At 58.6% G+C, this 22,189-nt stretch overlaps 2 protein-coding genes and 1 long non-coding RNA gene across 3 annotated transcripts; 1 reads left to right on the top strand and 2 right to left on the bottom strand.

Moving 5' to 3' along the window:
• Window positions 1-2,629: 2,629 nt before the first annotated feature.
• On the bottom strand, window positions 2,630-6,521 carry IFI30 (IFI30 lysosomal thiol reductase). Its single transcript, XM_032316014.1, has 7 exons — window positions 6,145-6,521; window positions 4,936-5,118; window positions 4,773-4,847; window positions 4,224-4,316; window positions 3,244-3,396; window positions 3,016-3,069; window positions 2,630-2,924 (listed from the first exon to the last, which is right to left on the bottom strand). Exons 1-7 carry the CDS (start codon window positions 6,271-6,273, stop codon window positions 2,862-2,864), a joined length of 750 nt encoding a protein of 249 aa, XP_032171905.1. The 5' UTR covers window positions 6,274-6,521; the 3' UTR covers window positions 2,630-2,861.
• A 1,077-nt stretch (window positions 6,522-7,598) lies between these two features.
• On the top strand, window positions 7,599-16,880 carry LOC116575012. Its single transcript, XR_004279557.1, has 3 exons — window positions 7,599-7,795; window positions 15,769-15,879; window positions 16,333-16,880. It is a non-coding gene; the product is annotated as an uncharacterized LOC116575012 (long non-coding RNA).
• Window positions 8,988-21,457, bottom strand: PIK3R2 (phosphoinositide-3-kinase regulatory subunit 2). The gene is made up of 16 exons (XM_032316006.1): window positions 21,305-21,457; window positions 18,722-19,467; window positions 15,924-16,016; window positions 15,516-15,566; window positions 15,302-15,433; window positions 15,002-15,212; window positions 14,411-14,496; window positions 14,156-14,264; window positions 13,969-14,067; window positions 13,634-13,814; window positions 13,428-13,553; window positions 12,306-12,448; window positions 11,701-11,877; window positions 10,764-10,835; window positions 10,422-10,592; window positions 8,988-10,134 (listed from the first exon to the last, which is right to left on the bottom strand). The coding sequence occupies exons 2-16, from the start codon at window positions 19,041-19,043 to the stop codon at window positions 9,927-9,929; spliced, it is 2,181 nt and encodes a 726-aa protein (XP_032171897.1). The 5' UTR covers window positions 19,044-19,467; window positions 21,305-21,457; the 3' UTR covers window positions 8,988-9,926.
• Window positions 21,458-22,189: the final 732 nt, after the last annotated feature.

The following is a 22,189-nucleotide window of genomic DNA, read 5'->3' as shown; positions in this document are numbered from 1 at the left end:
TCCGTTTTCTCTTGTTGTTCATGACTTGGGCACTTTGGAGGAATACTGGTGAGATATCTTGTAGAATGTCGCTCAGTCTGGGTTGGGATGATATTTTCTCATGGTTGGGCTGGTGTTCTGGGTTTTTGGGGAGAGTCCTAAAGAGATGGAGTGTCTCCTTTTTTTTTTTTTTTTTTAAGATTTTATTTATTTATTTGAGAGAGAGAGAGAGAGCGTGTGCATGAGCAGGAAGAGCGGCCGGAAGAGGGAGAGGGAGAAGCAGGCTTCCTGATGCAGGGCTTGATCCCATGACCCTGAGATCATGACCTGAGCCGAAGGCAGAGGTTTAACCCACTGAACCACAAGGCATCCCCGGAGGGTGGTGGTATTTATTTATTTATTTATTTATTTATAGAAGATTTTATTTATTTATTTGACGGACAGAGATCACAAGTAGGCAGAGAAACAGGCAGAGAGATAGGAGGAAGCAGGCTCCCTGCTGAGCAAAGAGCCTAATGCGGGGCTCCATCCCAGGACCCTGGGATCATGACCTGAGCTGAAGGCAGAAGCTTTAACCCACTGAGCCACCCAGGAGGGTGGTATTTAAAATAGCAACTCAGGGGACACCTAGCTCGCTCTATTGGTGTGGAACTGCTCTTGATCTCCAGGCTGTGAATCGAGCCCCACATTGGGTGTGGAGATTATTGTGAAATAAAAACAAAGGGGCGTGTGGGTGGCTCAGTCAGCTAAAAGTGGTCTGCTCTTGACTCAGGTCATGATCCCAGGGTCCTGGGATCCAGTCCCATGTTGGGCTCCTTGCTCAGCGGGGAGCCTGTGTCTCCCTCTGCCCCTTCCCCCTGCTATTGCTCTGTCTCTCTCTCGCTCAAATAAAATCTAAAATAAAAATATTAAAAGGAACTTTTTAAAAGATTTTATTTATTTGACAGAGAGAAACAGCAAGAGAGGGAACACAGCAGGAAGGAGCTGGAGAGGGAGAAGCAGGCTCCGCCATGAGCAGGAAGCCCAGTGCGGGGCTCGATCCCATGACGCTGGAATCATGACCTGAGCCGAAGGCAGATGCTTAATGACTGAGCCATCCAAGTGCCCCCAAAATAAAAAATTTGAAAAACAAAATTAAAGTGGTGGCTTTGACCACTTTGGGGAGTTTACCCAGTTTTAGTGGGTATTTCCCATGTATTCATGACGTACGCATGTTATTAAATTTGTCTTTCTCTTGTTAATCTTTATTACAGGAGTCTCGCTGCAGAGCCTAGGATGGGGGCAGTGATGTTTCCTGCCCTGTACGGTAATCAATCACCCACTGGGCTCGTGCGCACTTGCAGTGTAGTTAATCTGAGTTGAGAGATGCTATAAAATACACAGCAGTTAAGACTTAGTATGAGAAAAAGACTTAGGAAGAAAAAAAGAATGAGGAGGCTCTCATTAAATTTTTTCGTATTGCCTAGGGGTTGAAATGATAATGTATCAGATTTGTATCAGGTTAAAGAAAATCTATTCCTTTTTGGGGGGAGGGGCAAAGATTTATTTATTTATTTGAGAGAGGGAGAGTGGTAGGAGGGGCAAAGGGAGAGAGAGAGAGAACTTCAAGCAGATTCCCTGCTGACCTGGGAGCCTGAAGCGGGACTCAATCTCATGACTTGCAGGTCACAACCCAAGCCAAAATCAAATTGGGCACTTAACCGGCTGTGCTACCGCAATAAAACCTATTATTAAAATTTGAAAAAAAGGGGCGCTTGGGTGGCTCAGTGGGTTAAGCCGCTGCTTTCGGCTCAGGTCATGATCTCAGGGTGCTGGGATCGAGTGCCGCATCGGGCTCTCTGCTCAGCAGGGAGCCTGCTTCCCTCTCTCTTTCTCTGCCCGCCTCTCCGTCTACTTGTGATTTCTCTCTGTCAAATAAATAAATAAAATCTTAAAAAAACCCAAATTTTGAAAAAAAAAAAAAAAGCTGGGAGTGAAGAAAGTGTTACCCCCACCCTTGCCCCCACTGCTTTGTGAAAAAGTGGATCAATTTTCTCTTTGCACCATCATTTCAAGATTTCTCATTTATAAATCTATCTGTTCTTTGAAACATTTGACCAGTTTTCCTCATTAGTCATGGGTTAAATAAAATCTTTGGCATGTAATCATTTTAGATCAGTGTAAGAATCATGATTTTTTTTTTAATAGTATCCCATAACATGCCCGATGTTCTCAGATGTCTCAGCCCCCATTCTAGCTTCAGATTTTGCTGCTCGCTTGTCTTTTGCACACTCTGTTCCTCTTTCCTGGAACACTGTGACACAGCCCCTACCACCAGGGAACACATTCTTTGAAACTCCCAGCCAAAATCCCCGGCTCCATTGTGGGGTCTGCAAAAGGGAGTAGTTAGGGTTGTTTGTTGAATTACTGAGTATGTCTTCTGCCTCATGAACTCCTAGTCACCCTTCAAAACCCCAACCCCTATGCTCCTATTCCCTAAGCAGAGCCTTTGCTCTTTCTCTGGGCTCCTCCAGGCCTGGTGCCTCCCTCTGGCCCATTTCTGCTCCCTGTGGGATGAGGAGTGTCTGTCTGCCTCTGCCTCCCCGAGAAAGGGGCCTTCTCAGGAGGGTCCCAGCAGCGTGTCGTGGTCCAGGGGGAATTTGTTAACTTATTAAATGAATCACAAAATCCAGAAGTGTTTATTAAACTCGTTTCAATGTAGCACCATTCTCAGTGGGGCAAGATGCTTGATCCTGGGGCAGGAGTCTGAGTCTGGGCTTTCATGGAATGTGTAGAAGTTATCTGGATGGTAGGCAGGGGCTGCTGAGAGTCAGGGACGGGACGAGCAGGGACAGGTGCGCTCCTGCTCTTCCTCCAGCAGGTCCCTCCCAGGGCACCAGCTGTCACTTGAAGCAGACTTCCCTCTGGGAGCTGGCCATAGGTTGGCAGATGTCTGGCTTCTCACCCTGGAGGAGAGGGCCATGAGCTGGGGGTCCTGAAAGCAGCCGCTGCCCACCCCTGCCCCCAGTGGATCCCTCCGTTCCCCTTCCGGCTTGCCTGGTACAGATGGCACACGAGGCTTAGGAGCTGACTTGGATTTTTCAGGGGTTTCTGCAGAAAGCAAGACAGGAAGTCACACAGTCTCCTTTGCTTCCCGCCCCCCATCAACCCACGCCTAGCTCAGAAGGGCGGCAAATGGCCCCATGGCTGGCCTTCTGCCAGAGGGCACACCCGTCATGCTGGTGCTGGCCCAGTGGCCAGAGCGAGGGCTGTAAGAACTCTTACCCCATTGACGACGACCCAGGGCACATACTCGTGGGGCGGCTGCAGGGCATCGGTAAGCTGGGCATTGACATGCAAAAGCTGCATGCCCCGGTCCCCCATTGCGCACTCCATGATGGTGTCCGGGGACACCTTTGGGGCATAGATCTGCAGGCACTGAGGGCAGACAAGGGTGCCTGGTGAGTGGGAGCATTGCCTCAGCTTCCTAGGCATTGTCTCCCCAGTGTTCCCTCCTCCAGCCCCCCCCCCTCCCCGGCTGCTGGGGCCAAGCTTGTACCTCCTGGGCAATAGGAGACAGTTGGGTCCACAGCATACACAGCACATGCTTAACACTTACTTGAGTGGACGCCCCCAAGGCAGGGGCTCAGGCTGCTCTTGCTTTTCAGAAGACCAGACTCAGAAGACCGCAGCCCCGGACCCCTTACAGGGTCTCATTTTCCTCAGAGCTTCCATCTGTGCTATTCCCTCCACCAGGAACGCCCTTCCACTTCCTTCCCCCAGAATCTTTCCAGTGCTTCCTCCTCCTCTGCCCACCTCTGGCCCCGCTATGACTCTGCAGGGCTGCTGGGGGTGTCCCAGGGTGAGCCTTTTGGGTGGTCCAGATGTTCCATGAATGAATAAGCTATTGGTGTCAATGAGTCACTCCACTGGGAGTTGTTTTTCATAACCCTCCAGAGAAGCAGGCGGGCCTGTCCTGCCATCCCCATACCCCAGGTGAGGATCATCATCTACGTCCCTGCATGTTTCTGTTCATCCAAGCCCGGCTCAGAGGCACCTCCTCCAGGAAGCCCTCCTTGATCTACTCATGCTTCCCAAAGATCTTTGTTCCCTTGCTTCAGAGATCGGAGGCTTCCAGAGGGAAGGCCATTTTCCTGGGGCTACAAAGAGAGTGGTGGTCAGGCCAGAACCTGAACCTGGGTCTGTCTGGGGACAGGGAAGATCAGGGTCTCCCAACCCAGGGCCAAGTGAGGGGTGCTGCTCACCGGTCTCAGATTTTTCTCTATGTCCTCCATTTCCTCCATGCAGACAATGGTCAGGAAGGCTATTTCCTTCTCCAGTTGGTCCCACAGGCAGGCCTGTAGGATAGCGGGTGGATAGGCAAGGGCAGAAAGCGGGCCCAGGGCAGCTCGAGACCGCTCTGGGAGTGATCACGGGTGTTCCCTAATGAAGTGGTGAATGAAGAGGTGATTGAAGACACAGAGGATGGGGCTGCTTCCAGTCCCTTTTTTTTTTTTTTTTTTAAGATTTTATTCATTTATTTAACACAGAGAGAGATCACAAGTAGGCAGAGAGGCAGGCACACAGAGAGAGAGGGAGAAGCAGGTTCCCCGCTGAGCAGAGAGCCCGACGTGGGGCTCGATCCCAGGACCCCGAGATCATGACCTGAGCCGAAGGCAGAGGCTTAACCCACTGAGCCACCTAGGTGCCCCTACTTCCAGTCCCTTCTGAGCCTGGCTTTAGCCTTTCTCAACAGTGGGCAGGCCCCCCAGCCTCCATGCCCCCACCGCTCAGGTTCCTGGGGGGCTGCTCACCTCCACCTTGTTGAGCTTGCATTCCTGCTCCCCGTGCTGGCAGGTGAACTCCCACCGGCCGCTGACATTCTGTTCCTGTAAGGCAGCTAGGTGAGTGCTGGCCAGCCCATCAGGTGCCCCCCCTCCCTGGCCTAGTGCCTCGGTTTCCCCAGTACCAACATACCTGGGCATTTCCATAGGGCACCAGTGTGACATTGAGGATCTCCATCACCATCAGCCAGGTCGGGAAAAGTTCTCGGACCAAGAAGGCCCGGCAGCCGGGGCACAGCGCCTCGTAGTAGAGGCTTACATTGACAGGAGGTGCTTGTGACTTCCTGAGGGGCACCGGCAGGCACAGGCCCCCAGCCTATGCAGGAGGAAGGGGTGTGAAGGGAGTTTAGCCCTGCTTGGTTCTCTGGCAACTACAAACAGTAGGTAGTCTATCTTGCACTCTTTCCAGACAAGGCCAGGTGGAATCCTGACTCTAAGATTTTATCGTATCCCTCAATCTTCCTTGATCTCAGTTTATCTGCAAAACGGATGTGACATAGACTTGGAAGCAGTAGGCATTTAATTTATGAACAGCTCTTGCTTTCCTTCAGTTGAGGTGAGACCCCTCGCCCCCCAGGTAAATGTATGCAGTAAGGACTCAACACATGCACATTTCTGGTCACTGCTCTCCGTCCTGCCTTCCCAAGGTGCTTACCACTGGAGACTAATGCATGCTCATTTGTTGCCACTTCATCCCCAGAGCCTTGGTCCTGACCTGAGCAAGGCCCTACATTTGCGCTGAGCCTTTATTTATTCTTCCTCTCAAGGGGCCCAGGTGAACCCCTCCCGAGCCCTGCTGCTGAGGCGGCGCCTAATATGTGCTGACTTCCGGTTGCAGCTGCGGGGCAGCAGGCAGCCAATGTCTATGCAGCCGAGAGCAAGTGGCTCAGCCTCCGGGGAATCTCTTTGCCGCGCCCCCCCCCCCCGCCCCCGCCCCGCACCAGAAACTTGTGAGCTCTTCCCTGGCCGAAAGGCACCCAGTAAGCAGCACCTAGAGGGTCTGTGCCACGGCCCGACTTCTCTGGGCTTCCCCTGGACTCCGAGAGGAGACTCCATTCCCGCCCCAGACGTACACAGCAGGAGCTCAATGCACCCCCGCGTGGGGCGGGTGTGGATGGGGTAGAGGACAGCTGAAAGTGTCAGACGCGAGATGGGGAAGTGAAACGACTCGGCGCGAGGCCACAGTGCTGGGGGGTTTTCAGTCCCGAGTGGGGCAGCCTCCCCCTCTCCGAACCGGTCTTTCCCGGCAAAACCTGGGGAGAGGGGAGGAGGCGCCGGTCCCGCAGCACCCGCTGCCTGGGCACCTGTCCCCCTGGCCCTCCCACCGCGTTGCCGTCCCTACCTTGCAGGCGGCCGCCCCCTCGGGGAGTGTCCCCAGCGGGGACGCCCGCGCCGCCGCGGGGACCTCTGGCAGTAGCAGCAGCAGCAAGAACAGGGGCGGCAGGACCGGCAGGAGTGGCGACGAGGCCATCACTGAGAGGCCGGGGTGCGGAGGCGGGAGCAGCGGCCCGGGAAGGAGCCGCCTTTAACCCGGCGGTGGCCCAGCCCCCGGGCCGGACCCGCCTCCCGGTGTCCACGCCCCTGGGGGCTGGGGCGGGCGTCTCTCGGTGTCTACTGGCAGGTCTGGGTCCTCTTCCAACCTGGCCCCCATCCGCACTCCCGCCAGGTGCGGGGCCCGCAGTCACCCGGCCGTGGGGCCGCCCTACTTCCACTCCCCCGCCCGCCCCCTCCGGGCCGTCAGGGCCGCCAGGTCATGTGAGCCTGGGGCAAGAGCAGAGATTAGGTGGCGGCTTCAGAGACAGGGAGACACAGGCAGGTAGACTGAGACGGGTCTCCACGCGCGCACGCCCCGCGGATCGATCTGGGGGCGGCCGGGGTGATCCAAGCCCTCCGTTCCTAGCCTGGGAACCTCGCCTCCCTAACCTGCCCTCTTACGGCGGCTGATCCCCTGCCCGATCGTGGGCAGGGACTACGGCGACCCGGCCCTCACCCACTCCCTCCCCCTTAACCCATCGGAGCTGCCCCGGGCGCCCGGTCCTCCTCTCAGGGTCCTCCGCCCCGACGCTCCAGTCCCACCAAGCGTGGTCGCGTGGGGCTGACTCAGGCGTCGCCACTGCTAGGCCAGAAAGCAGAAGCCGGCGCGGGGAGGGCGCCTCACTTCTCTTGGTCTTCCCAGCCCTGTCTGGGGTGGGGGTGGGGGTGGGGGGTAAAAGAAAAGCCGGACTGCTGCTTTCCAGCATCCAGAGCTCGAGGCGGTCGTTGGGGTGGGGTAGGGGGCATGCAGGCCCGCAGGAACTCCCACGGGAGAGGGAAGCCCGGGTTGGGAGGAAGCCTATACTGTGCATGCATGTCAGGCAGACTGGGGGAGGGGGTTGGTGATGTGGGACCCAGACCTCCTGGAGTCACCAGGTTTGCCTCAGGTTTGCACCAGGCACCTCAAGCGCTGGACCCTCAGCTTCCCCTTCTGTCCGTGGGCACAAGAGTGAAGCTTGGGGAGTACAGCTACAGGGAAGGCTCGGAGGCAGAAGTAGAGTTGCCCCAGGTTGGGATGGGGGTGGGGGAAGCCGGTGGAGGGGTGTTGACAGCCGAGGGGAAGGCAGGCAGAGAAGAGCCTAGGCGTGGAGGCTGGGGTGGTGAGGGAATAACCCAGATGTTCAGAATTTGCAGGGCCTCAAATGCCAAGCATTACCGGGCACCTGATCCCACGGGAGGAAACACCCACGTCTGGCCCAGATTGCAGGCAAGTCCCCAGCTCCTGTCTTCTTCCGGTTTGGGGGAAGCCCCAGCCTGCTGTCTAGAGCAGCAGCCCCTGACTGGGGTTTCTCTCAAATCCCCACGGCAAAACCCAGGTTCTCTGTGATGCGTCTAAGACTAAGCAGCACGAGGGCAGTTAGCCCATGCTTGCCCTGTTGCTGGGTGGGACAGAAGCCGTCATCCGAGGCTACTTTTCCCAGGGCTCACTAAGCATGGCACTGATGTATAGCTTCACAAAGGTAACCTCACTCATTGGGTTGTCCGAACCTCAATCCTTGAGCGACTTCCCCTTGGGGGGTGGGGGAAGCAGATATTGACCCTATTTGATAAGAGGAGTTTGAGGATCAGAGGTGGGGGGTGACTTTCCCCCGAGGTGACATGCCCAGGCTGGTGGTGGTGGACAGACACCTGCAGAGGCCATGTTAGGCCACGTGGGCTGTTGTTATCTTCTGTCTCCAAGCTCCGCCGACTGGGGTCACAGGATCTAGAAAGTGGCCTTTACTCTGTGCCCCCCTTGCGGTGGGTGAAGACCGCAGGGGAGATAGCATTGGGCTGGGGTTCCTCATGCGGCAGTTCCTGACTTGGGCACACAGTAGGGACAGCACTTGGGAAGGCCCGAGGTCTCTGAGGCCAGGGGCAAGGGGGCCAGGTCCTGTCCTTCTGAGATCCCAGCAGAGGAGAAAAGATTAGAGGGCAGCTTTGTTTGTTCACCAGCTGCTGTGGGATGCTGGGCCCTGACGGGTGCCATATGGGGAGAGGAGGGGGGCAGGTTTAGTCTTCTAAGAATGGAAGGGCCAAGACACAGGCACTCTGGGGAGGGGAGGGTAACGAATGTTCCAGGTCAAAGACACCATGAGGCCCCAAGTCAATGTCCCCCTGGGACCTGGCAGCCTGCACGTCAGAGACAGGTATGGGGAGGAGGTCAGAAGAGAGTTGGCAGGGAGGGGTGGCACTGAGGGCATTAAGGACGTGGGGGGGCCTCTCTGGGTGCCAGGTAAGGGGTCGTGCTCTTGCCTCCACCCGACCATGATGCTGCTGCATGTCAGAGGGGAGGGGACTTTCCGAAGGGCCTGGCTGGTGGTGTCTGAGTGCTGGGACTCCAGCCTTGGGGGGCTGGGGGCAGGGTGGGGGGCAGCCCGGGTACTGGTGAAAGGCTGGTGTCTGATGTCTGGGGTGCCTTGAGCAGGCCGTACTGTAGAGCAGAGCTCAGGGTTTGCACCTCTTTGCTGTGTGACCTTGGTTGGGCAAGTCTCTCACCTTCTCTGGTCACAAGCAGCTAAACTGGGTGGTGCTCGGGGAGGGTCGTCAGCCTTCCTTTGCTCCCTGGAATTATAAACCCAGGGGCTAGATGTGTGTGTGACCCTGGGAACGCCCGGGTCCCCAGCACACTGCAGCCGTAGAGAAGCCCCCACCACCACCAACAGAAGCATCCACATGTTCTGTGTTTTATATCCGTATCAGTATCAACGTACCATACAAAACCGGCCCGCCAGCCTAGCTGGGCAGGCGGGGGGAGGGGGTTGGGGGTCCGCGGGCAGTGTAGAAAACCAGGGCTCTCGTCCCAAAAGAGGAGAGAAAAAAGGGCTTTACAGTCAAGAAGAAATAAAATCAGAACCCAGGCGATCGAGGAGAAGCCTTGACTCTGCACGGGGTAGAAGTGCCATGGGCAGCAGTGCGGCCGGGCCACCTCTACTTCTGGGAGGCCTGCTGCCGAGTGGAGCTGGCTCGTCCGTTTATTTTTAATTCTTTTCTTTTTTGGGGGGTACTTCTTGGCAGTGGCCCCTATGTGGGGACGACCAAGTGGTGGTTTCACTTCAGGGTTTGGAGGGGAAGTTGGGGTCTGTGGGGCGGGTCCCGCCCGGCCCAGAATGTCCCCGCCAAGGTGGTTCTTGGACGTGGCCAAGTAAAGTTCCTTCCTGCCGTGACTCCAGGTCTATGGCTTAAAAATTGGGGCACCCAGGCTGGGGCCGCACAGCCCAGGGGCCTCTGTAAACATGGCAGGTGCAGCCAGGTGGGTCTTTGGGGACCCTGGGGAGGGGGGGCCTCTGGTGGGCAGGGCACAGGGTTCAGGGTGGCCAGAGGGCAATGCCTACAAGAGAGGGGCATATGGGGCAGGGGAGGCAGGAGTCCCAACCCAGAGACATGGAGGGCAGAGAGAAGGGTAGTTGGTTGGGAAGGGAAAGAGACAGGGAGAGACAGAGAGAGGCTCAGAAAGAGAGAAATGGAGAAAGAGACAGGAAGAGACTCACAAAGGAGAGAGGCAGACAGAAAACCCGAAAGACGGAGCCCTTGGTCGGGTGGGGGGGGGGTTGCCTCCCCAGCCTCCAGGCCCTGGGGTGTATCCGCTCTGCGCTGTCCTGCGCCCAGCGCTCAGCGGGCAGGGGGCGGGGGCCCAGGGCCGGGGGCGCGCACCGGGTGGGCGAGCGTGACTGTGAGCGCGTCGTTGTGCTGCACGAGCGAGGCATGCTGGTAGTGCAGCACCAGCTCCTTCAGCGACCCGTACAGGTTGTAGGGCTCCGCGAAGCCGAAGCCTGTGGCCGTGCGGTAGATGACGCAGTGCTTGGTGTCGCCGTCCACCCTGCAGGCACGGGCAGAGGGGCTGGCGGTCAGGGGGTGGGGAGCGCTCCCACAGGATTCCCCTGAGTTCCTGCCGTTTCTTTCCGGTGACCTCTTCCCACGACCCTAAGCTGGCCCAGATGCCACCACCTCCTGCCCAAATGCGGCCCTAGCTTCCTCCCTTGCCCCCCAACAATCCCTTCTGCCTCTGGCAGCCATGGGGGGCAGGACTCCTTCCCGGCAGATCTTCCCAGAGACGCAGATCCCCCACCCCTCAGCTCACTCCCGGAGCCCCCACCAGGCACTCACACCACAGAGCAGGCGTAGCAGCCACGCTGGCTGCTCTCGCGGATGAGGAAGGTGCCATCCCGCTTGCCGCTCAGCATTTCCTCAGCCTGTGTCCGGTTGATCTTGCCCACATACCACGTGCGTTCCTCATGGTGGGGCAGGTCGTCCTCATCCTCCATCAGCGCATACTGGCTGTGGGGGAAGCAAGGAGGGGTCCTGGTCACTCACCCCCATGCCTCTGAGGCTCCCCTGCTGCCTGGATAGCGCTCATGGCGAACTCCTACTCATTCTGCAAAACCCCCTGAAAATGGCCCCTCCTCTGGGAAGCCTTCCCTGGCCCCTAGCAGGTAGGGGTTCACTTACTCCTCAGTCTCATTTTTGATCCCCAACCACTCGTTGATTTTCTTCTGCCGGGCGCCTTTCTGAGTGAGCCACCTGGAGGAAGAGGAAAGGTGGGCTTGTTCCACACTGCTGGTAGGGGAAGAGCAGCCGCAGCACAGGCTGACTAGCCCCCAGTGGGCCAGGGCGGGCCTGGCTGGAGGCAAGGGGTGCGGGGGACCTCCGAGGGCCGGTTCTCGGTGCAATGACGCCAGTTGCCACAAGGGGTCAGCCTTGGCTTGGTCAAGGAAAGCTTGACTTCCTACTTACTATTATGTGTCTGCTCATTCTTACTGAACCCCCAGAATGCACCATTCCAGCAAGGTCTTATCACCACCAGTCTCACCTGAGGGTTGCATGGCAGTGTGACTTCACACAGGGCAGCTGTCTGTTCTGTACCTCAGTTTCCCTCAGCTATTAAAGGGCAACTTTGCAAAGAACTTTGAGAAGACAGAGTGAGCTCATGTGCACGGGGTGCTCAGCACAGTGCCTGGTACACGGCAGGTACATGTAAGCACCTAAGGCAGGGAGGTTCCCAGGGGGCAGAGGCAGGAGTTGAGCCCAGAATGGGGCTGCTGCAGCCCCAGCACGTACGAGGGCATCCAGTTAGCATTCAGGGAGTCCATCCAGTTAGCATTCAGGGAGTCCATCCTGTGGGAGGCTCCCAGCAACCCAGCCCCAGGGGAGCAGTGCTCCCATGTCACAGACACCTGGGAGGCTGAGACCCACCCACAGGGAGCCCTGCCAAGGGGGCCAGGAGGGACCTATGGAGAGGGAGGGGGCTCCTGGACAGCTGAGGGGTCTCAGGGGCAAGGTGGGACCACTTGGTGGAGAAAACACAAGTGAGACAGCGGCAGAGATCACCTCACCAGATGTCCCCGAACCAAGGGGCCTGCCGGTGAGCACGGGGCCGGGCACTCACACGAGGTACTGGTCTCGGATCTTGCGCAGCTGCATGAGGTCTGGCTTGAGGCTGTTCATGCGCTTGTCGATCTCCCGGTTGTCTGAGGCCTGCGCCCGCAGCTCCTGCTCCAGCTTTGTGCGGCTCTCGTGGATCTCGGCGATGCGAGACTTGAGCCGCTCTGAGTTCAGCAGGATCCTGGCAGAGGGGCAGCTCTGAGGCCTCAGAAGGCTCCTAGCCTCCAAGCCTTGGCACATGCCGATTTCCCTGACTGCTTGCTAGTGAACTCCTATTCATCCTTCAAAGCCCATTTTTATTTACTTTTTAAGATTTTATTTATTTATTTGATAGAGAGACATCACAAGTTGGCAGAGAGTGGCGGGTGCGGGGGGGGAGCAGGCTCCCCGCCAAGCAGAGAGCCCGATGCAGGGCTCGATCCCAGGACCCTGAGATCATGACCTGGGCCAAAGGTAGAGGCTCAACCCACTGAGCCATCCAGGCATCCCAAGTCCATTTTTAAATGATGCCCCTCCTCCTGGAACTCAGGCTGCCTAGTGTTTCCTTTCTTTTCCCACTTGCCTATGCCAGATCAGGTGGGGCAGGGCAGGGCAGGGGAGGCAACTCACCTCTGCATCTCCTTCTCATTGCCCTCACGTCGGAAGCGTTCCAGATATTCCTTGCTACACTTCTCTTGTGTCTGGCCCTGCTCTTCAAAGATCTTGATGGTCTCATTGAAGGCCTCGATAGCTGTGCGCTTCATCTGCAGCTCCTGCGGGAATGGGGGCGAATCTCAGTTTCTGCCGAGACTCCTGACAAGCCCCTCATGGGGGGCGAAGGCAGAGCCCACCTCTGATATGGAGACTTTGCTCAAGCTGTTCCCTCTATCAGGTGCTTCATTCCTCTAGCCCCTACTGTACTCAACGAACTCCTATTCAGCCTTCAGAACCCCACTCCCCAAACCCACTCCTCCTTAGCACTGCTAAGAATTAAAGACAGATCTAGTTGCAACATACAGTTCACGGGGCCTCTCAGGGTAGATGCTCTGCGGAGTACTTTCTATACATCATCTTGTAGAACCTGCCAACAGCCTCCTACAAAGTCAGAACTATTCATGGGGAAACAGACTCAGGGGCTCTAAGTCACTTCCAAGATCCTGATGTTCATAACCAATCTTGGACAGGCGTCTTGTCCACTCAGAGCTTCAGCTGATCCATCATGTAAAACGGGGACAAGAAAGAAATTTCTTGGGGATAACAGGGGAGACAAATATTCTCTGAGATGGGATGTCTGGTCTGAATAAGCTACATCCCAACTTTTGAAAGGTAATTTATTAACAAAGTCCTCATGTGACAAAACCGTCCTCCCTCCTCCCTGTTTTAAAAGACCCTGCCCTTTCCCATGACCTCCTGACTCTGTTTCTGTCAACTCTCATCAGGTTACTAGCTAGCACTTTGAATAACATCCAGGTTGAAGGGCCAGGAGAAATAGACCTGCGGCCCCAGTTTACAGTTCGAGATGGGGAAAGTGAGGCCCAGGGAGACTCAGAGGCTCAAGGAGACACTCCAAGGTCCTGACTTGGCTGTTCCCCAGGGCGTTGGCTGGTGCTTTCTGATCAGTTCTTTTGTGTTTTTTTGAAAATGTTGACTTCTGTTTGTAGGGGAGTCCTGGGCACTACATGGCTGCTCTGTGACCTGGAAGCAGATGTCTGTCCCCAGGGCCTCGCCACTGCCCCTCGGTGCCTGTGGTACCTGGGAGGTGCGGGTGTACTCCTCATAGAGCTGGTCATACTCGCGGCTCTTGTCCTGGTACTGCTGGTGGTAGACTTTGAGCTGGGCACCCACCGCCTCCACACTGTCCTCCTTGACAATCTGGTCCTGGGGAGAGCCGGTGTGATCAGAGAAGCTGCCAGGGACACTTGGGCCCACGACTGGAGCCGCCCTCCCTGGCCACAGACCTGCTGGTACTTGGACACGGGGTAGAGGAGCCGGGTGTCCAGCTTGGCATTGTACTGGGCCAGCGACTCATGGCGGTAGTGGGTGATGAGGTCCACAACAGAGCAGAAGGTGAGAGGCTCCGAGAAGCCGTAGTGCCCGTCGCGGTGGAAGACTTTGATCAGCTTGTTGTTCCCGCCTTTCCTGGGGGCAGGAAGGGGGGTCAGCAGCCAGGGGGACCCCCAGCCATCCTGCTAACTGTACCTATCCCACTCCCCATGCCATCCCCAGTTCTCCTGACCTGGTAGCCTCCCTTGCAGCTCTCACACCCAGTCACCCTGAAGGGACAGGCCCCCACCTGAGGGTCAGCGTGTACTCCCCTTGGATCTTGCTAGATGCATCTCGGACCAGAAAGGTGCCATCAGGCGTGTCCCGGAGCTTCTCGTTCACCTCCTCCCTGTGGTGACACCCAGGATTGGGGGCGCCCGCCCAGAGACCCTGCCCTCCGGGCCCTGCCCGCCTCGTGGCCCATCCCCAAACCCTACCTGGAGATGTCACCCCAGTACCACTCCGCGTCCTGCAGGGAGGGTGGGCTTCCCCCATTGGCCAGGCCTGCAGGGGCAGGTTTTGCTTTGGGGGGTTTAGGAGGCAGCGCTGAGGGACAGGAAAAAATGCACATTGAGTACCGACTGTATACTGTGGCCAGCTCCTACTGCAACAGACCTTCTGGGTATCGGCAAGGCCCTGAGTTAGCATTCGAGGCTCCCAACAATAAGAGATAATATGGGGACAGGGGTCACCTGGGGGCGCAACCTCCTGCTCCTCCAGATGTTCCTGAAGCAACTTCTCCACCAGCAGCACCGGGAAGTCAGGGCTGGACTCAGTCCTGGGGGGAAGGGGAGTGCAGTGGGTAGGGCCTGAGGCGCACCTGGTCCTGCACCGTGTCTGCACGCCTGGGGCAGCTGGACGGGAAAGCAGGTGTAGGGAAGAAGGGCAGATGACAGGCAGGTGTGGGAAACCAACTCCTGTTTATGTATATGCAGCAAGCACTCAATAAACGTTCGTACAACGAACGCACAGGAGTCCAGCACCTGTGGTGGTGGGGAGCAGAAGCGATGGGACACCTACCACCCATGTGCCTTCCCTCTGGTCTGGGTCCCATCACTCCGTCTTAGGCCTGCTGGGGTCTTCCTGGGGCCCAGGTCCCAGCCTCGCTATCCTTTCTGGCCTGCTGTCACAACAGCTCTGGCCTCTTTCCCCCCAGGGCCCTGTTCGCAATCCTTTAACTTGGTCAGGACCCCTTGCCAGGCAGAGGCTCTCGGGCCCTTCCTCCATTTAAAGCCCCACCCCTTGCTAATCGGGCAGAGGCCCCGCCCCCTCCGTCAGCTCACCCGTCGGGCGCGCCCCCTGGCGGCGGCGAGGGAGGCGGCGCCCGCAGCAGCAGCGGCCCGAAGGTGGCGCCCAGGGCTCGCACCGCGGGGCCCGGAGCTGGGGCGCGTCGGGCCACCCGGCCCAGGTGCTGAAGCAGGAACCGTAGCGTGAGCGCGCGGTGCAGTGGCAGCGTCGGGGGCTCCAGCGCAGGCCCCACTGGCCCCGCGGCCTCTGCGGACAGACGGCCAGAGCAGGGTGAGCCGGAGTCGGCTCCTGTCCGCCGCAGCCCCCTCCCCAACCGGGCTTCCCGCCAGGCTCACCCCGCAAGGCCTGGCGTGCCTCGGCCACGGCCTCGGGAGTCACGAGGGGCGCGGGCAGCGCCAGCAGGAAGCCCTTGACACCGTCTGTCAGGGCTGCGGAGTCCCACTGCTCCACGTCACTCAGGGACCAGTCTGCAGGTGCAGGGGGGGCATGTCGGCCGTGATGTCCGGGCCAGCTGTCCCCCCACCCCTGCCCATCGAAGCTTCCCCTTACCTGTGCGTGGGGCAGGCAGTTCAGGCCTGTAGAGGGATTCACTGTCTAAACCTGGGGAGAAAGGGGAAAGGGTGGATCAGCTCTACCCCAGGTGGCAAGCCCAGCTCGAAGATGGTTCCTGGACCCGTTTGTGGGGCCTGGGATGGCTATTCAACCTCCCAGGGATAATTGGAGGGGGCAGGGGAGAAAGATGGTGCCAGAGGGCACAGTACATGCAATGGAGGGTCTGGTGACATTCCCATCCACATCCTAGGAGTCACTACTGCCCCGACTCAACATGGAGACCCAGAGCATCCAAGCTCAGCTTCTTTCCACGCAGAGTGTCTGGCAGCCCCCTGAAGGAATGAGTTGCCCATCACCAGAGGTAAGCAAGCAGCATACAGGGGTTCTAAGGGGGCTGAGGCTCACCTGTCCGCTCAATGGCCTCCACCAGCTTCACCAGGATGGGGGGAGCCACATCAGGTGGGGAGAACTGCTCTGGCAGGTCGGGGAGAGTGAGGCCTGGCAGAAGGGGATGGCGTGTTGGTGGGGTCCCTGGAAGGCCCCCATCCCCTTTCTTTGCCTGGTGGACCTCAGCTTGGGCAGCTCCAAGTAGGGTCTGGTCTAAGCAAGTGCCTGACATCTGCACCACCATCCTAGGGAAGCCAAAACCTGGCTGGAGGGGCTGGGAGGGCTGAGTTGGTGGTCAGCAATTTTCTGGGTTAAAATATCAGTTTACACAACTTCAGAGACTAAGTATAGTGGGTTGATTAGTGTCCCTCAAAATGGTATGTCCACATCTTAATCTGATTCCTGTGACTATGACCTTACTATGCAGATATAATGAAAATAAGAATTCTGAGACAAGATCTTAGATTCTGGGCTCTCAACCTAATGACTAGTATTTTTATAAGAAGAGAAGGCCACATGAGGATAGAGGCAGAGACTGGGGTGATGCGGCCGCAAGCCAAGGGACACCTGGAGGTACTGGAAGCCGGAGGAGGCAAAGAACCATCCACTCCGAGAACCTCCAGAGGGAGCAGGGCCCCGCCGACACCTGGATCTTGGGCTTCCGGCCTCCAGAATATCGAGGAAGTAAACTGTTGCTTGAAGCCATCGAGCTTGTGGGCGTTCAGGAGAGCAGGTTCAGGGGCCTGCCAGAGCTCTGCTGTGCAACCTGGGGCCCAGCACTCGCCCTCTCTGTGCCTCAGTCTCCTCAAGTAAGAAACTTGCTCACGGTGTCCTCACTCCCTCCTCCGTGTGAACAACAAAGTGGTTGAAAAGAATAAAAGGACGAAATCCCTCTGTGGGTCAGAACACCTCATTCCGAGGACCTTCCTTCATTCTCTAAGTCATCTTGTCTTTAAAAAAAAAAAAAAAAAGTATTTCCCCCGTTTTTAACAATGCTGAAAGCCCTCTCAGCGGGTGCCAGGGGCCTCCATGGCCCTGCGTTTCTCGCTCCACCGGGCCCTTTGTGTGCAGGCGCGCTCTGCCTGCCCGGCCACCGTCTGATGCGGCTTGGCCCTCGGCAGGGACGCCCTGGCATAGAGCAGGGGCAAGCCCAGGCCTGCGGGGCGTCCCTGAGTGACGGGCCAGGTGGTGCCTCAAGCTGGAGAAAGGCCCAGCTAAGTCCAAAACACTGAAGGGAAAAAAAAAAAAAAAAGGAGAGAGAGAACAAGGGGAGAGCAGGTGGGTGACGGAGGGGAAGGCACGGTTCTAAAATCTGCCTGTGATGAGTCTGCACAACGGGGAGGGAAGACTCATCAGAACATGTGTCACGCCCATTTTATGGATCGGAACTGAGGCTGAGAGAGGGAGCAACCTCCCTCTGGGGGCCCAGGTGACACCGTTCTGCACTCAGCTCCCGGTGTGGGGTTGAGTAGAGGAAACACAGGCGGCCACAGCATGTTGCTGGGTGGTCCTAGGACCCTGGAGGGGCCGGGCCTGAGCGTGCAAAGAACCAAGCCTTCTAGTTGCCAGATGAGGAAACTGAGGCCCGGGGAGGGCTGGCCCCGGCGGCTGTCACACAGTCCTGGAGGATTTGGAGGGCGGGGCCAGGCAGCCACCCGGAGTGGGCATGTGTGTGGAGGCTGGACGGAGGCCAGGCAGAGGAGGGAGGCGGCTGTTACCAGGGGGAGAGGCAGATTTTGGCTGGGAGCCCGGATGGGGCCGCCTCCTGCTCCTCCAGGCTGAGGCGGGACATAGGCCCCAGCCCTGGAGGCACCAGATGCTGCAAACCGTCGCCTCCATGCCTCCCATCCGGCCCCATGCTGTGGGACTCTGGCATGACCCTCTTGGGGTACCAGGGTCCCTCTGGCACAAAACCAGGCAGGCCAAAGGTCAGGACCATGGTGCTTCCCGGGGCCTTGGCCTTCACCGGGGGATGGACCCCGAGTGCGTGGTTTGACCCCTTTGCACCTTGGTCTCCCCATCTGTACACGGGGCCTCCCTGGGTTGTTGTGAAGGTTGGTGCAGACTACCAGGCACTGGGAACTTGGCCTCCTCCCCACAAGCTGAGCCTCAGTTTCCCTGGCTGGCACCCATGCACTCTGCCAGCACACAGCAACTTCCGCATACCCTGAGTGCCCTCAATTCTTCCCTCCCAGCACATCCCTTGGAAGTGTAGATGGCCAAGGATCTTCGGGGAGGGATATGGGGTCCTCACGCTGCATGGCCTCGAGGGATCAGTCCATCCTTTTTGGCCTTGTGGCTCCCTTCATTTTGGAAACCAGGTAACAAAGGGGGTTTCTCAAGGGACTCTATCTGCAAACTGAGGGACGAAGCTAAGGTGAACCTCTGAATCCTACTGAACGCTCCCCACTGTCATCAAAATCAATCCCACAGAGTCCCTGAGGCACAGCCCTGCTGCCCTTCCCCTCCCACTCCACTCCGCTGGCTGTTCCCCGAACCTGCCATTACATTCCTACCTCATAGCCTGGAACCCTTCACCCTCAGCTCTCCCCACTGAGGCTCCTTCCCCACAGTATTTTTCACCACCTAATCACATCCTTGTCACTTCTTAAACAGGGAGCCCTATGCCCCCCACTGTGTTCCCAGTGCCATGAATGGAGCCCAGCCCTGACAGCATCATAGTCAACACTTGTCAACTGACCAAATGAGCTTGTTCCTCCTCCTCTGGAAGACATGCCACTGCCTCACTAGAAAGAAGAGGAAATTGAGGGTCTGAGGGGACCCCGTCCCTGCCAGGGCCCCTGCCTGCTGCTCACCTGGCTCAGGGGGCCCATCCCGGGGCCTGGCGGGCAGTGGGCGGGGGCCACGTGGACGAGGGCCAGGCCGGGCCAGGGCTACAGGACCCAGGAACTCGACGTAGGTGCCAGGGAAGTCACCTCGTTGCCGCGTGCGCTCATTGAGGCCAGGCATCCAGCCCACGCTCTGAGGGCAGCGCTCGTTGCCCTCAGCCACGCCCAGCACCTGCAGGGCTGCCCGGCTCACCACCAGCACGTCGCCCGGCAGTAGCTCCAGGTCCTCCGGCCGCTCCCGGCGGAACGGGTACAGTGCACGGTACTGGAAGCCCTCGGCACCGGCCATGGCTGGGCCCGGTGGGGTCTGGACGGTCAAGCTGCTGCTCGGGGCCCCAGTGGCCCCATCAGCTGGGCCGAGGGCTGGGAGGGTCTGCTGAGTCGGCCTGGGGCACTGAGACCACTATTTCTACTGAGAAGTTACAGGTGACCGCGGGGGGGTCACTCATGCCTTGCTTCCCACCATTATTCCATGACCCTGAAATGGGTCACTCATTGCTCTGTCCACCATTCGTCAGCTGGTGGGAGGGGGTCGGCAGCGTGGTCTCAGCTCACTCAGCCGCTGCGTCCCCCCTCAATCCGTAGGGCAATGCCAGGCTGCTTACTCCCTCACATGGGGGGCCATCGGCGCCCGAGGCTGGCGGCTCTTCCGGCTGCGCCAGACGAGGGGGCCGAGGGCACAGGCTGTCACCATGCTTGGCCAGGACGCCGACCTAGGGGGGAGATGAGCAGGGTGGCATCAGCCAGGTTGGGCTCCTCCCACCCCCCCCTCCCCAGAGATGGGCCCCAATACGGGGTCGCAATCCCCTGACTCACTAGTTAACCTTGGGGCAGTCCCAGCCCCTCTCTAGGCTTGTTTCCCCAGCTGTAAAATGGGTGTAACAACAGCCCTGCCTTGGGGGTCCCTGTGAGCAGAGCTTCGAGGAACCTGCCCCAGGCATAATGCGTACTCAGTAAACCAGCTCTTCCTTGCCCCTTTATTACAGATGGAGAAACTGAGGCTCAGAGCTGGAGGTCTTTGTTCGATCACTCAGTGCACCAGGAAGCCAGGACTCAAAGACCGGGATCCACCCAACCTCAAGGCCCAGAATGGATTGCAGGAGGCAGGAGGCAGCAGCCACATGGCCAGGTGGTTATGCCCACAGTGGGTGGAGTGTGATGGGGAATTCTCAGGGTACTGTGGGAGCCCGAGGAGGGGCTGGGCCACTTAAGCACAAGAGGAGGCAGTAAGGAAGCAAAGAGGTAGGAAAGCCGGTCCAGGCAGAGGCCCCAGCACAGTCAAAGGACTAAGAAGTGAGTCCAAGGTCTCTGCAGGGGAGAAATGAAGAGAGGGGACCATGTCCCGGCTTGACTAAATGAGGGGCCTAGAGGAGGATCTCAAAACATGAGGGGGGGGGGTCATGGGAGATCAAGGGGATCTTGGCCCCAAGGGAGACATGGAGCCAGGAGAGTGTGAATGGGAGGAGGACATCACAGCTGCCAAGGGGGTAGGCTGCTGGATGCAGGGCGATGCTCAAGCCCCAGGAGTCCCAACTTTTGGGGAAACAGCCCACCACACATAGCATTCCCAGTCTCAGTCCTGCAGATTCAGTTCTCCAGAGAGTGGGTAGTGGGGGAGGGCATGCTTTTTTAGAGGGTAGGTCCTCACAGAGGCAAGGAGACAGAACCGGCTAGAGGAAATAGTCCCTGCAAAGGCTTGACAGCGGGAAGTTGCTTGCCAAGAGTTCAGGTTGGCTTTTATAAAGCCACCAAGTGTGGACCACGCTGGTGCTCGAGTGCCAGAGAGCAGGTCGGGGCTTTATATCCCCCGACCACGAGAGCCTCGGAAGGTGTTGGAGCAGGGAGCAGAGGCTCCACATTCCGGGGTGCCCAAACTCACCTGCTTCCTGATCTGCCCCCCGCCCCGTACTCCCATTCTACAAGTGGGGAAACTGAGGCCCAGCGAGGGGACATCCAGGAAAGCGCCTGGGTCCGCTTGCCTGCCCGCCTCCGCGCTCCAGCATGCACAGGTTTGCACACGCCCCAGTGTGTGCGCCCGGGAACCAGCGCTCCCCGAATCCAAGAGGCGGGGTGGAGGGGCTAGGCCTGGCCAGGGGTTTGGCGGCTGGACGCAGGGCCCGCGCGCGCTCATGCGTGTTCAGACGCGCACGCGGGCCTCCGTGGACCCCGCAGCCTAGCCCGGGCAACGCAAGCGGAGTCGACCCCCGACCCTCCTGCATCCCACTATGTCCCACACAATGCCTGGGTGCCCCTCATTACTGCTCGACGCCCCACTCCAGGCAGGGCCTCCTTCCATTCGGGGCCGCAACCCCAGCCCCTTATCTCGGCCTGCGAGCATTCCGTTCCCCTCCCACAGTCCCGGGCAGGCAACACCGTGCCAGGTCGAGCCCGAGGCCTCCCTCCCGTCCCCTGAGGCCCCCAGTTCCCGCGGGACGCGATGCAGCTCGGAGCCTGCGTTCTGACTTCCACCTCGGCCCCACATTCTGCTTAGGAGCCCCGCATCTGAGCGCACGCCAGCCCAGCCTGCCACGCCGGCCGGCCTGGACTTACCTGGTCGCGGCCGCCACCGCCGCCGAGGCCGCCGTCACACCGAGCAGAGGCCGACCCGTGGCTCCACCGCGGCCGCCGTCGCCGCAGCCCCGGGATCCCCGCCTCCGCCACCGCCGCCGCGGTTCCGAACAGCCGGGCCCGCCCCCGGCGGAAATGGCCGAGCGCATTCGGGCCAGGCGGGCGAAGCGCGGCGGAGGCGGAGCCTCGGGACGTCCGAGTATTTCCGGAAAGAGCCGAACACACTCCCGCGGGACTGGCGGGTAGAGGCTGCCACGAGATCGCCGATCATTTCCGGAAACAGCCGAGTGCAATCGGGTTAGCTAAGCCTCTCCCCGGCTGGGCTGGGGTTTGAGATGACGGAGCAATTCCGGAAATCGCCGAGCGCCTTCCAGCGGGACTGACGGAACAGAGGCTGAGCCTCCAGACTGCGGAGAGTTTTGAAAAGAACACTCGTGTGCTCGGACCCAGATAGAGGCCCTGGAAGTTTAGATCCACAGGCTGACCACTAACTTCCGGAACTTGCCAAGAATGGATAACTCCAGAGGGCGATTGAAGTGGACCGAGGCTCAGGGAAGGAACGTCGGATGGAAGAGGAGCTCGCCACAGAAAGCTCAGCTGCTTTTCAGGAAAGCGGAACAGGCCTGGGTTGAAAGCGTTTCCATGGCAACCTAGAGCTTGTGGGAACAGCTGAAGGAACGCAGCCCTGCGATCGCGAGAATACGCCGAACAAGAGCCTAGATGTGGACGAGTGTTTCCGGAAATAGCCGAAGACACTCGGGAACGGGGGCATGGCCAAAGGTTTCTGGTACCACCCGGAGCTCAGGAAGTAACCCAAAGCGCTAGAGCTGAGCTGAGTGGGGGGATTTGGGCGGGGGAGAGGAGGTT

The sequence above is a fragment of the Mustela erminea genome, chromosome 1, assembly GCF_009829155.1.
Source record: "Mustela erminea isolate mMusErm1 chromosome 1, mMusErm1.Pri, whole genome shotgun sequence".
In the NCBI taxonomy this organism is placed as follows: domain Eukaryota; kingdom Metazoa; phylum Chordata; class Mammalia; order Carnivora; family Mustelidae; genus Mustela; species Mustela erminea.
Note: the sequence above shows the minus strand (reverse complement) of the source record. Positions and strands in the feature narration are given on the sequence as shown.

Excerpts from the sequence above, each read along its gene's own strand:
- PIK3R2 (XM_032316006.1), bottom strand. The coding sequence starts at position 19,043 with ATGGCCGGTGCCGAGGGCTTCCAGTACCGTGCACTGTACCCGTTCCGC. Across the intron at positions 16,017-18,721 it reads GGATGGGCCCCCTGAGCCAG|GCCTCACTCTCCCCGACCTG; the intron begins GTGAGCAGCAGG and ends CCCTTCTGCCAG. Across the intron at positions 15,567-15,923 it reads GGAGGCCATTGAGCGGACAG|GTTTAGACAGTGAATCCCTC; the intron begins GTGAGCCTCAGC and ends CTTTCTCCCCAG.
- IFI30 (XM_032316014.1), bottom strand. The coding sequence starts at position 6,273 with ATGGCCTCGTCGCCACTCCTGCCGGTCCTGCCGCCCCTGTTCTTGCTG. Across the intron at positions 5,119-6,144 it reads AGGGGGCGGCCGCCTGCAAG|GCTGGGGGCCTGTGCCTGCC; the intron begins GTAGGGACGGCA and ends CCTCCTGCATAG. Across the intron at positions 4,317-4,772 it reads GCAAGCTCAACAAGGTGGAG|GCCTGCCTGTGGGACCAACT; the intron begins GTGAGCAGCCCC and ends GCTATCCTACAG.